The 14,567-nt window shown below is 41.1% G+C and overlaps 1 protein-coding gene across 1 annotated transcript in view; it reads right to left on the bottom strand.

Moving 5' to 3' along the window:
- Positions 1-1,107: 1,107 nt before the first annotated feature.
- LOC138661752 (cytochrome P450 2B4-like) overlaps positions 1,108-14,567 on the bottom strand; it is a 77,738-nt gene continuing 64,278 nt past the window's right edge. The window contains exons 6-10 of the mRNA XM_069746646.1: positions 14,284-14,460; positions 6,858-6,999; positions 2,158-2,345; positions 1,898-2,039; positions 1,108-1,326 (exon numbers count right to left, since the gene is read on the bottom strand). Of these exons, the coding sequence (XP_069602747.1) occupies positions 1,145-1,326; positions 1,898-2,039; positions 2,158-2,345; positions 6,858-6,999; positions 14,284-14,460 (831 nt within the window). The 3' untranslated portion in view covers positions 1,108-1,144. The remainder of the gene's footprint in view (positions 1,327-1,897; positions 2,040-2,157; positions 2,346-6,857; positions 7,000-14,283; positions 14,461-14,567) is intronic.

The raw sequence follows: 14,567 nt of genomic DNA, 5'->3' as shown, positions 1-14,567 counted from the left end.
GCGAAGAGAAAAGTTCGTCTTGTTTAGCTTAGAAGTAGAACAAAGACGTCTCAGAGGAGATCTCATTTACATGTATAAATATATATATGTGGCCACTACAAAACACAGGTACATGACTAAAGGTACCGTCACATTAAGCGACGCTGCAGCGAAATAGACAACTATCCCGATCGCTGCAGCGTCGCTGATTGGTCGCTGGAGAGCTGTCACACAGACAGCTCTCCAGCGACCAACGATGCCGAGGTCCCCAGGTAACCAGGGCAAACATCGGGTTACTAAGCGCAGGGCCGCGCTTAGTAACCCGATGTTTACCCTGGTTACCATTGTAAATGTAAAAAAAAAAAAAAACTGTACATACTTACATTCCGGTGTCTGGTCACGTCCCTCGCCTTCAGCTTCCCGCACTGACTGAGCGCCGGCTGTAAAGCAGAGCGGTGACGTCACCGCTGTGCTCTGCTTTACGGCCGGCTGACGCTCACAGTCAGTGCGGGAAGCTGAAGGCGAGGGACGTTACCAGACACCGGAATGTAAGTATGTAGTGGTTTTTTTTACATTTACAATGGTAACCAGGGTAAACATCGGGTTACTAAGCGCGGCCCTGCACGCGCACGCCGCACACGCCGATTCAGTGATGTCAGCGGGTGATCCAGCGACGAAATAAAGTGCTGGACTTTCCCCAGCGACCAACGATCTCCCAGCAGGGGCCTGATCGTTGGTCGCTGTCACGCATAACGATTTTGTTAACGATATCGTTGCTACGTCACAAAAAGCAACGATATCATTAACGATATCGTTATGTGTGACAGTACCTTTACTCCATCCAAAGACCATACTTATGACCAGTGGGCACTCATTATGGGTGGAAGAAAGGCGATTCCGACAGCTAAATAGGAAAGGGTTCTCTACAGTTTGAGCTGTCAGACTCTGGAACGCCGACCACAGGAGGTAGTAATGGCAGACACTATAACAGCTTTTTAAGAAAGGGCTGGATGGTTTTTTCACTACACATAACATTGTGAGTTATAGTTAAATTAGTGACAAAATGTACAATTGGTGGAAAAAAATTGAACTTGATGGACCGGGGTCTTTTTTTCAACCTATGTAATTATGAAGTGATTTTCTGATGATACTTTCCCTTTAATACTTAACGAGGAATAAAGGCAAGATTGAACAGCTTGGGGAAATTTCCCAATCCAGATATTTCAGGTGAGATATCCAAGTCCTTTAGGGGAACTGGCGATGTCAAGTTGAAGTTTTGTAATATGGTGATTAACATGATAAACATCTCAACTCGAACCAGGCCTTCTCCCAAGCAAATCCTCTTACCTGAGCAGAAAGAAAATGAAAAACACCAGTCACTCACAACATTATAACAACTCAAAATTTATAATAAAACCAGGGTATGGGTTATTTCTGCCACAAGGTGGAAAAAAGTAGACAGCAGTCATGTTCTAAGCTGAAAGTCAATGTCCACCTTTAGCACCATGAACTTGGTCAAACATTCTGTGTGGGTAATTTTGTAATACATTCTCTCAGGTTACAAAACTGTTATATAACTCATCACTACATTGCAATAAATGATCATTTTGGACCACAAAGAAGAGCTTAGAAGCTGCATATGACATGATCTCTCCTGGAGATGCAATGTTCATTCTGTTTGAAACAGGTAATGAGAGTGAATACAGAATCCTTTCGATTTTTGGAAAAGTCCTAATTCAAAGAAATCTGTTCTTGGAACAAAATTTTAATCTCGGCCCAAAATTATTTTTTTACACTGAAAAATCCCAACTACCCTTTCATAACCAAAATGTAAGCTATAATGATAACAGACACCAGAAAAATGTTCTTTAAATTTAACTTTTCACTACAAGATGCCTAAATTATATATAAAACATACCAGCAGCCAGAGGCATAAAGGCGTCATTCTTTTTAAATCCATCATTTTCATCCAAGAAATTTTGGGGGTTGAATTCATTTGGGTACGGAAAGTGGGAAGGGTCTTTCAGCACCGAAGACAACATTGGATATACATTGGTGTTCTGGAAATACAAATAGTAAAGCTTACGTAGGACAACCCATAACCTTGTACCCAAAAGTTTTTACATTTGCACCAAACTGAAGTGAAAAAGTAAACATTTGAATATTGGCGATACGCACTTTAGGAATGGAGTACCCTCTGTATGTAATGTCTGCCGTTGTTTTACGTGGAATACCCATTGGCAGCAAATCTATGAATCGGAGTATTTCATGAATAACAGCATCAGTGAACGGCATCTGGCTTCGATCTTGAATCTTTGGGCATCGATCTCGACCAATCACCTGATCGATCTCCTTTTGAACTTTTTCTAATAGTAATGGGAAGTAAAGGACAAGTTATATTTATTTTTTGTAATGAGATACAATAAAAACTAAGGTCTACATATAGAAATTGAATTTGAGCCTATGGCAGCAAAGATGTGGTATTTTTGTGCAAAGACACAAATATCTGCTAAAATTTTTATACATATTAGTCCGAGAAAATCAAGAACACATTCCACTATAATTACAACACTAAGATAAGCCTATCATGTATATTAACCAGGCCACAGAATGTTTCAGTTCAAAAGGTAGAAATTTATTGATGAAAAAATAGAATAAAATGTTTTTTTCTTTTATAAAGTACAAAAGATGCCTCCAATCCAATGAACTGACTTTATGTGCGGTGCAGATATACAGCAGTAACAGGTTTAAATATATATATTAAACAACACATTTTTATTACTATAACTTGTATCTATGGCTGAAATTGTATATTTTTGTCATAGAATGGTTGCTGGAGAGGAAAAAAAAAATCCTATTGAACCAAGGTGCGTTATATGTCCATATACATGACTATAAAATAGCCTATAAGGCTTATATCAAAGTACAAAAATAACCTATGAGGCTTATATCCAGGTACAAATTGGCCAGAAATATGGCCACATTTCAATGTATAGTACGGGACCTAAATCATAAAGTATATCCAATAGCCTATAAGGCTTATATCCAGTTTATAAAGAATCAACCAATAAAAATGGCCACATGCCCATACATTGAATGGCACCTGAATGGTAAGGATACCTAATTAACAAGCAGTTACTGGGCAAGATGTTAACTCCAGCGGTGACCTAATTCAGAATCATAATTACCTCTGCACGCACTTCACAAGGCCGGTAATATACCCCAACGCGCGTTTCGATATAGCTCTTCTTCTGGGGGCATGTGTTTGAGGACAGGAAATGAGGGTCTATTTAAATGGATCTCCAGCCAATTACCATAGTGCGGCAATCATCACAAGTATGGATGAGACCGCCAATGGCATAAAAATCTGGTGCCACATTGTTTAGTAACCAAAGCCGCCGTGCACCCTCCTTATATCCTAATGCGCAGCTGCGGAAATGCAATGTTCCGGCATAATCTTGGTTTACTGTGTTGCCAAGTAACCTTGATCGGGATTGAAAGCGCATGCGCAGGATAGACGCGACCTAGAAACCCCAGCGTCACCTAGTAACCTGTTGTGAATTCTGTGGTCAAGCTCCCTCCTGTGGTCATGAGTGGTACTTCGGCTGGTTCTGTCTATGAGCTTCCGCTGGTGGATGTGAGTGGGGCTGCGGCTTCTGAGTTTCCTTCCTCAGGTGCCAAGGTTAAGTCGTTAGGTGCTGCTCTATTTAACTCCACCTAGTTCTTTGTTCCTGGCCTCCAGTCAATGTTCCAGTATTGGTCTGGCTCTCTCCTGGATCGTTCTTGTGGCCTGTCTGCCCTGCATAAGCTAAGTTCTGCTTGTGTTACTTTTGTTTGCTATATTTTCTGTCCAGCTTGCTATATTGGTTTTTCTTGCTTGCTGGAAGCTCTGAGACGCAGAGGGAGCACCTCCGTACCGTTAGTCGGTGCGGAGGGTCTTTTTGCCCCTCTGCGTGGTTGTTTGTAGGTTTTTGTGCTGACCGCAAAGCTATCTTTCCTATCCTCGGTCTATTCAGTAAGTCGGGCCTCACTTTGCTAAAATCTATTTCATCTCTGTGTTTGTATTTTCATCTTAACTCACAGTCATTATATGTGGGGGCTGCCTTTTCCTTTGGTAGGCTTATTTTTCTATCTTCAGGGCTAGTTAGTTTCTCAGGCTGTACCGAGTTGCATAGGGAGCGTTAGGCGCAATCCACGGCTGCCTCTAGTGTGGTGTGTTAGGATTAGGGATTGCGGTCAGCAGAGTTCCCACGTCTCAGAGCTCGTCCTATGTTAGTAACTATCAGGTCACTTTGTGTGCTCTTAACCACTAGGTCCATTGTGGTTCTGAATCACCTGTTCATAACAGTAACCATGACGCTTGCAACAAGTGAGGTAGTACCGTGCATGCCATGAGTGAATGCGCAAACCCGGAAGTGGACGTGGCCCGTATGATATCGCATCACCTGGCAACCAAAATGCTATCGGCACATAAGGTAATTCCGTGAGAGGTGAGTACAGGTCAAATGGTACAATACCAACCGCTATACATTAGCCAAATTACCATATACCAAATTTGTTATAATTCTCGATCGCAAAAACAAGAGCTGCAATGGCACCATAATAAACCGCCAAAACAATTCCACTACCAGAATAATAAATAATAGACCACAGTAAAAGAAGCTGTAATTGCAACATGCTGCGATGTTAGACAAAAATAGTAGCTATAAATTTAGATAATATCGTAAGCTGATTAAAAACTTAAGGGGAAAAAGGATAAACACTACACATAAAAAACGTTGTCCATAGATGACAAAATGCAAGGATTTACTTATTTATAAAACATAAGATAATAAGTGTTAAGGCTAAGTGAAGACCAACAAACTATGATACACATACCTACAGCTAATAGGAGTGTGCAAAAGTATAATATATAGGGTAAATATTTATATATAACGGGAAGCCAGATTAATGGCGCATGTAAATACGAAACCCACATCTACAGGATCCACGCACCTCCGGAAACGACCACACCAGCACACCAGCCTTAAGGGGTGGGGCGCAGGAGTGGTACCATGGCCAGTGGCGAGAAGATCCAGCATGCGGCATCCCGCTGCCATGCGCACACCACTTCCCTAAAGTGATCACATAAATACAGTAAAACTGTGATTCATTAATGTGCCATGTGACAACATAACACAAAATAACACAAAATAATAAATGATGATAAAAGACCATTTATAAAGTGCTAGTGCTAACTTAGTGATCCTGATGCATATATATGTACTCAACAAACATCAGCTGGACAATATTAGATCAGGTCCAGCCACAATAAAGTGACAAATAAAATCCCATACATAACTAACACGGGACTACTGAACAGAAAAGTGCAAAGTGCACTAACTTAACCTTTACGTCTATAGACAACATATACTAGATCATAGTTTCTCATGATATCCTTTAGAGAAAAGTGGATCCCATTGCAATTCTTTATAGTCTGCATTTGTCCATCAAGCTTGAATTTCAATGGAGGGTCATCCTCAGAGGAATTTAGTGTATTGGTCCAGGGGGTTCTCTTGTTTGTCATCCTAAATAAAGCCTTGCAGTTTATCGGACATCCTTATCTGGCTGGTTCCTAGGGATCAGCTTCCACAGAGTCCTCGGTGGTCTAGTGGGATCTTTAACCTCATTCCACCTGCCTTGGTGTGACAAAAACTTTTCTCAGCTCCCTAAGTCAGGTCCTTAAATACCAGAGTGCGGAGGCAACTAGCCGAGTTTCTAGTGGCCAGAGATATCCATATCTTAAGGTCCACCAACTTCTGCATCCGCACAGTTGTAAGGAGTATACTATATTACTCTACACCTATCCTTTCTCGTTCGTCCCAGTGCCGTATGTTGTAGGTGTATGTATATTTGCTATATAACGGTACTGCTACACTATTATGTGTAATACTGTTCCATGCTAAATGTATGTTTGATAAGATGTTTCTTTGTGCTGTTATGTATAGGGTAAGTGCAGTTATAATATTGGCCACTAGACGGGAGCATCAGAGTAACCATAATTACAGTTAGGATGTAGCTTAGTATAGGAAATAGTTAAGGATAGGAGGGGTTGCCATGGGGTTAGGGAGGAGAGATGTTGAAGTAGGGGCCAGGCACCCGCATTGTCCACATGGGTTATAGGCCCAGGATGCCACAGTAGGCTCGTAACGTTAAGAAAGCAGTGAAGCTCAGCCATTCCGGGGGTCTTTAGGACTGGAAGTATCTGTGTTGCAGCAGTTTGGAGAAGAAAGAAAGCAGTCCAGGAAGAGTACAGGGTGCAGATTGTCCAATATATGGCAGGTCATTGCATTGGCTGATGCCCTTTGTTCTGCTGTGAAATGGACGAGGGGAGCCCCAAATACAGTAAGTCTGCATACGGAGGATGCTGCGGTACCGCCAAAGGCGCTATTACCCCGTACTTTACTTGAGGACGTGGCAAGTAGTGCGGGGAAAGATGAAGATACATGTGGTTAATGCGGTGAAATGTTTGGATGTGCTGAGAAATGAAAACAGTAAAGATGCTCAGTTTCACGTTGGAATGGACGGTGTCTCAATTCTTGCAAAACCGTCTGCAGACAGCCTCAAGTGGCGCAGAGGAGAACCCAATGATGCTGGACCTGAAGACACAGGTATGCTGACTAAGGAGCACCGTGTTTATGTGGCGGGAGGCCAGGGTACGATGGAGCTAGAGTCCTCAGCCATGACTACCGCTCTTGCCGACCCTCACACAGTCAGCAAGTATACAGTTTGCCCATCGTGCCGTCTGAGACGGAACGGATTTCACTTAACTTGGATGTGCTAATATCTAGACTGCACAGTATATGTACAATGAAAAGGTTAAAAAGGTCTTTACCTACCGAGGATTTTGGGATATTTCATAAGAAGAAGTAGAGAATAGGTCAGGGTTGTACTGGTGGTCTCCACCCCAGCAAAGAAAATCTGTAAAGTACTGGTCACTAAATTGGTCATATGGAATTCAGTTTTTGGATTAGCATTTTCCTGCAAAAAAAAAAAAAGAGGAAACACATTAACATATGTATTATACTGTATATTAAACAATCAGAGACAAGGGAGCTTTTGTAGCATAATTGTAATTGTGCTTTATTAATTAAGACTAAAAATGACATACAACATTATATAAGTTAAAATAGAACACTTGCACTTTTTGTTATACACTTATATGTCACCAGGAAAAGTTGGTTCTCTGTCCTTTTTCTATTTTTACTTCTTTAATGTTGTATTTCATTTTTAAGTTTTATTCATAAAATTTGGCTACAAAAACTCCCTGGTCTCTGATTGCTTCATATGCTTCTAGGAGTGACAACCTACATCCACATTCATGTGTTTGATTTGAGAAGATAGTTGTGGATGTTGTGTATTATGTACCTAATGAATCTATTGCTACTTATGTGTATTATACTGTAGCCTATTATTTGTCATATTAAGTCTATTATTATTATTAGCCTTCCATTTATCATCCTCCTACTTGCCAACATGTAGAAGTGTTTTCCTGCAGGTGTACTATTTAAGCCATGCAGGGCTACAAAATCAAAACTATAACTAATAAATTGTCTCCAATAGGTGATAGGTGCTACATTTTTAATTTTGTGTGCCACAGGGGCACCTGAGCAAAAACACCTTATTATCTGCTCTATTTTTCATAAAAGAAAATATAATTTATTCTTTCAAAATGAAAAAGTTTCCTAAAAACAGTCACTGCAAAGCTCAGGTATCAATATGGATTCCGAATACACCTTTATGCTACTTACTATAGCAACTTGGACATATTAGTTGGAAACTGCTATTTTTGTAGACAGGGCCGCCATCAGGACATTAGGACCCTTATTGCTGCATGGGGCCCGGTGAGCATAACTAAAGAGGTGGGGCCCAGATCCAGTCTGGGTCCCCCCTCTTGTGCTTCTGCTCACCAGGCCACACGGAATAATAAAGCAGTGTGTGCCTCTGTTGGCATGCAGCCAGAGGCGGCGCACATGTCGGGGCAGGGAGCATTCCTTGAAGTTCCACAGAATACCTGTGCATTTCTAAGTGAGTCCCTCCGCCTCTTCTATGATGCGCTGGTGATGGTGCATATGCAATGGCGTTATTGCGTACGCACCGGTATATGTGAGCAGTGCACCACTCTCCAGTAGGTCACTAGAAGTGTAGCTGCTCATTCAGTGGATCGTGAGAGTCAAGTATGAAATAAAAAAAAAAAGTAAATTGGCTTAGTGAGGGAAGCATGTGATGATGAATTGAGGGAGGGAGATGAGGGTGATGGGGGATAGTGAATTGAGGAGAAGGAGCACACAATGATAAATTAAGGACAGACAATTGAAGTTGGGGGTGTGGAAAGCAAATGATAATGAATTGAGGGTCCGGGATATCAAATTATAATGAATTAGACTGGGGGATTTGGGTGAGTAAATGATGATGAGGTGGGGTGGGAGAGAAAGTACATGATATAATGAATTAGTGCTGGGGGGCATGCAAATATAATGTCAACTCAAACAAAAAGGCAGCACAATGTAGCGCCATAGCATGTAATTGTGAAATATGAAAATTGAATTGCATTACTGCATTAGAAATATGAAAAACTGAGAAAGTTTAGCGCATAAATTGGCCAATTCATGTGTACCTGGAAGCCACGATAAGGCATTTCTCGTTTCCAGGACCTAGCAATGCCTTTCCTCACTTAGAATAAAAGTCTTCATCTGTATGGGAACATAATTCCTCTGTTATACTAAAATCTATATCTCTGCAGAGGGGTAGTAGTCCTGCGGGGATTAAAAACACCTGTGGCTAAAAGGCGGAGTGCTCAGACAGAAGGCTAATGAATACAAACTTCAAAAAACTGACCGTCACATCCAAACATAGACTAAGTGTGAACAGGTGCTGAAGCTAGAGTCACCAACTCATATACTCTCAAAGAAAAAGGCAGCACACTGTAGCGCCATAGCATGTAAATATGAAATATGAAAATTGAATTGCATTACTTTTGATTTTAGTCTAACAGAGGAGTGGAAAAAGTTCAGAAACTTTCCCACGCTACAGAGTTGATGTCCAGTCAGGCGGGGAGGCTGCACAAGCATCTTTTCATTCATTTACACAGCTATTTACAGCCTTGCTGGTAGCATTAGCACCGCTCTCTGTTTTAAACTATTTAACCTCTTGAGATGGATTGCAGCGTGAGACTTGACTGTATGGCGGACAGGTATGGGATATTGTTGTTTATTTGTTTTGGATTTTTTACAGAAGAACGAGGGCTTTGCTTGGATTGAGAGTGTAATAAAGATGGAAAACCTGGGTTACATACTATTGGATTAATAATGGAGAGGTGTCCTATTGACATCTCTCCATTATTAACCAGGCTTAATGTCACCTTACAATAGCAAGGTGACATTAACCACTTATTACCCCATATGCCACCGCCACAGGCCAATGGGAAGAGAGAGGCTAAGTGCCAGAATTGCTGCATCTTCCAGATGTGCCTTTTCTAGGGTGGCTGGGGGCAGATGTTTTTAGCCAGGGGGAGGCAATAACAATGATCCCTTTCTAGGCAATTAATATCTGCCCTCGGTCACTGGCTTTCCCTCTCTGGCGAAGAACATTGCACGGGAGCCTCCACAATTTTTTTCCCAGAATAAAATTTGTTAATTTAACACCTACATCTCCAAAATTTAACACACACATAGTACTAACATTATTAGTAACATAGTAACATGAAACATGTAAGGCCGAAAAAAGACATTTGTCCATCCAGTTCAGCCTATATTCCATCATAATAAATCCCCAGATCTACGTCCTTCTACAGAACCTAATAATTAGTCAGGGACATATATAAAGCTAACTGATATGCAATGGTTTACTGTATGTAAACCATGTGTCATATCCCGTCGGCTGTTCCAATGATATTACAGAAGCTGACAATTGAATTATCGGCTATTCTGCTACGTAACGCTCTATGAAATATAAAGATATACCTATACAGTGTGTATACATTTATTGTATCTATTCTATTTTAACATGTCAGTGTGATTTAACTGTACACCGCACTGAATTGCCGGCTTTCCTAAAGGACACCAGTGCGTATTTCTCACAAGTTACACTGATGGTCCGTGTGGTGCGTGCGAGTTTCTTGCACCCATAGACTTTCATTGGCGAGTCTCAGCCGATAAACGGTACACATCGCAGCATTCTGCAATTTCTCTCACATGTATAATGCGGCAGAGAAAATAACGGATGATGGGAGCTGCCCCATAGATTAACATTGGGCCGAGTGCTATGCGATTTTTTTATAGCATAGCACTCGTCCGTATTATACGGTACCGTGACTTTGGCCTTATCCAAACAGTCCTGATCATCCCCCCACCTACTTGTTTTCTCTCTATCTGTTTTGATTGACAGCTCTGGCTATACAAAGCCAGTGGAAGGTAAAGATAGATGGAAAACAAAGTAGGTGGGACAGTGCACTGAGCTGTGGACACGCCAAGGGTTCATCAAGCGTTTACAGTATATGTGGTTTGATCAGTCATTCTGTGCTGACAGATTCCCTTTCACCAAATGTTTCAAGTTGAACTGGAACACAATGTAATAGTGGCAGCTGAAAATAGAATGTGTTTTTTGGGGGGTTAGCAATAAATTACTTGATACCTAATGAGTTAAAAAAAAATTATGTCTAAATTACTTTCAGAAAGTTTTCACTGAGGACGTTAACTTTTTCCCCTGTATGGCATTGACCAATCATAAGCAAACAATTAAGGTACCGTCACACATAACGATATCGTTAACGATATCGTTGCTTTTTGTGACGTAGCAACGATATCGTTAAGGAAATCGTTATGTGTGACAGCGACCAACGATCAGGCCCCTGCTGGGAGATCATTAGTCGCTGAGGAAAGTCCAGAACTTTATTTCGTCGCTGGATCTCCCTCTGACATCGCTGAATCGGCGTGTGTGACACCCATCCAGCGATGTCTTCACTGGTAACCAGGGTAAACATCGGGTTACTAAGCGCAGGGCCGCGCTTAGTAACCCAATGTTTACCATGGTTACCAGCGTAAACGTTAAAAAAACAAACACTACATACTTACCTTCAGCTGTCTGTCCCCGGCGCTGTACTTCTCTGCACTCCTCCTGCATCCTGTGTCAGCACCGGCCAGCCGGAAAGCACAGTGGTGACGTCACCGCTCTGCTTTCCGGCTGACCGGCGCTGACAGTGCAGAGGAAAGCAGAGCACCGGAGGACAGACAGCTGAAGGTAAGTATGTAGTGTTTGTTTTTTTAACGTTTACGCTGGTAACCATGGTAAACATCGGGTTACTAAGCGCGGCCCTGCGCTTAGTAGCCCGATGTTTACCCTGGTTACCGGGGACCTCGGGATCGTTGGTCGCTGGAGAGCTGTCTGTGTGACAGCTCTCCAGCGACCAAACAGCGACGCTGCAGCGATCGACATCGTTGTCGGTATCGCTGCAGCGTCGCTTAGTGTGACGGTACCTTTACACTCAGGGGAAAGAACATGCCCCCCATCAAAGATTAGAGCAGGTTACATAATGTGTGAGGTGTATGACGAACAGCCCTGATCTCCTGGTCTAACCTGGTGCATGATTAGATAGTGATGGGAGCAGAGTATAGATGACCAACACCTTTCAGATAAGTTGCTGGTAGTCAGTGTGGAGGCAGGGCAACACAGCTGACTTTAGCCATGTCAGATTACAAACTCTATCCCTCTCCTCCACTCATTGCACGGTGACCTGGTGAGGTGCTGCCACTCCCTCCACACGGCCTGTCCAGAGATGAGAGCTCAACTTGATATTTCTCTGCAATGAGAGCAGGGGAATTACAAGGCAGGCTACTTCTGTGTCAAACAAAATGTCAGACAACCTGATGGCAGTGCTGTGAGAGAAGGAGAGCTGACAGAAGAGTCACTAACGTGACACAGCAAAACTCAGCTGTGCTGCCTTTCCCCCTTACACTAACTGCTGGGACCTTATCAGAAATGTGTTGGTCATCTGCGTTCTACTTACAGCACTTTTTAATCATGCAGGAGCTTATTGTGTGAGATATAACAATACAGTTCAGATCTCCTGGTCTGAGAATCCTGCTATGAGCTTTTGTTGGGGAGGGTTCTTTATTCTCTTGAGTGCTGCTGCCTGCTTATGATTGGGCAACACCATACAGGTGTAAGAAGCCTCCAATGGAAGCAATCTGATAACTAGTTCATTTTCATTAAGTCTAAGTGGGTGTTAAGTAGTGATGAGTGAATATACTTGTTACTCGAGATATCTCAAGCACGCTCGGGTGTCCTCCGAGTATTTTTTAGTGCTCGGATATTTAGTTTTCTTGCCGCTGCTGAATGTGTTACATCTGTTAGCCAGCATAAGTACATGTGGGGATTCCCTAGCAACCAGGCAACCCCCACATGTACTTACGCTGGCTAACAGATGTAAATCATTCAGCTGCGGCGATGAAAACTAAATCTCCGAGCACTAAAAAATACTCGGAGGACCCCCGAGCATGCTCGAGAAATCTCAAGTAACGAGTATATTCGCTCATCACTAGTGTTAAGTGCTGACAATTTTAGTTGCCAATTTCTATGTAATGCTCAGGTAAAAAAAAGCAGAAACTTTATATTCCATGCTGCAGCCACAATTGTATCGTGTTGACAAAACTTCACAAAAACACTAGCAAATTTTTAGTAAGGAAAGCAGACGTCTGTCATCTACTCTTCCCATGTACTACTAGTAGTTAGTAAAGTGCCAAAAGTTATAAAATCATTGAAGTTAAATTTTGCTGGTGAAAGCTGATATCAGCTGTAATGGCGGTCAATAGGGCAGACGACAATCAATCTCACCAATTGCTATGCCAGATTTAGGTAGGTTGTTCAGTTCAAAATTGGTTTGTACCTTCTGTAGATATGGTCGGATTATGTGTGTGTTATAGGCTGAGGTAGAACAGCGAAGCACTACACGAAGCGAACAAGGACAGTGGTTTTATAAATTGCATCATTAACGGACTGTCATTTATTAATGGCCTATTGAGTTAAAGGGGTTTTCCCACAAACAAAGTTTATTTTAATCCATAGATGTTGGAATAATAATTTCCAAAATTAGATAAATTTAACATTTTTTTTTTTCCTGTGCTGAAATAATCTTATAAAATGTGCCCCGCTGTGTACTGTGTAATGGCTGTGTCTGACCGCGCAGGAACATGGTCTGATCATACCAAACAGTTTTTAACAAACAGGCAGGGAAATGTTTTAGCATCAGCTGTGATCCCCTGCTGTAATGTCCATCTTCCTCCCCTGCCCAGGAGCTGTGGTATGATCAGACCATGTTCCTGCACAGTCAGACACAGCCATTACACATTTATAAGATTATCTCAGCACAGGAACATTTTTTTTTTTTAAACACATCTAACTGTGGAAATGATTATATTATTACAAGATCTATTGATTAAGATCACCTTTACAATTAACTTTGCCAGTGGAAAAAATGCTGTAAATAAGGTTTTCGATATCAAAGGTATTTTTTAAACATTATTGACAATTATAATTTTTCAAAATAACCATTAAAAATAGTAAAAAAAAAAAAAACTACTTGAAAATTTCAAACCGATGCTGGGAGTTTTTTAACATTCTAACTTCTTGTTTGAGGAAATCCACACGTACATTAGTCTCAATGAAAAAACTCTGACCGCATCTTATACTGAAGCATCTAATGAGCATGTGCAAAGGTCACTGTGAAGGAAGGGGGGGATACAGGGTCAGCTGCGACTTTACCTATTGTGATTGGTGGATCCTGTGTTACTGGGTGTCTAGAGAGGCATTACCTGTAATTGTAATTTTGCCTCTGATAAGGAACCTGCTGAAAACTTTTCACAAAAATACAGGAAGTATGAGTCCAAAAAATCCCATAATAGCCATTAGGAAAATTGCAAGATTATTAAAAAACTAAAATTAGTCAAAATCGTGGTATAAAAAAATAAAATAAAATCACACCAATGTAGCACAAAAACTTGGTGTAAAACAGTAGATCATTTTCTGATGACACATTCTCTTTAAAAATGGAAAACACAGTAATCCAATACACTAAATGAGTGAAAGGGTCAGTGATATTCGTAGTTGAGGTTGGTGAGAAAAGTGCTGCGGTCTTAAAGGAAAATATAACATTTGTCAGGTGTTTGATATAAATTTAGGGGTATAAATATTAATCTTTTGTAATAAGCCTCTTGCATTTTTGCAGTGATCGGCTGGGAGAGTCCTGTACTCGGTTTCTTTGATATTTACCTTTGCCATTTTAATAAGAAAAGCATCAACGTAACTCCGGGGGTTACTCTCATCCAGATTTTTTTTGTTAATTTCAACAGTTTTTTCCACAAACTGAAGGAGGTTTTTCAGACTGATAAAGATCTTCTGGTGTCTGCCAGGAATATATTTCATTGCCCAGGGAAACATCTCATATAACTAAAATGAAAAAAAAAATTAAGAAAAATTGGGCGTTTACAAAAAAAAAATAGTAGTAATGATATTAATAAACCGTTATAATCATGTAATTTATAATAAAACAGACA

The sequence above is a fragment of the Ranitomeya imitator genome, chromosome 2 (genome assembly GCF_032444005.1).
Source record: "Ranitomeya imitator isolate aRanImi1 chromosome 2, aRanImi1.pri, whole genome shotgun sequence".
In the NCBI taxonomy this organism is placed as follows: Eukaryota; Metazoa; Chordata; class Amphibia; order Anura; family Dendrobatidae; genus Ranitomeya; species Ranitomeya imitator.
This window is presented reverse-complemented; position numbering and strand designations above follow the sequence as displayed.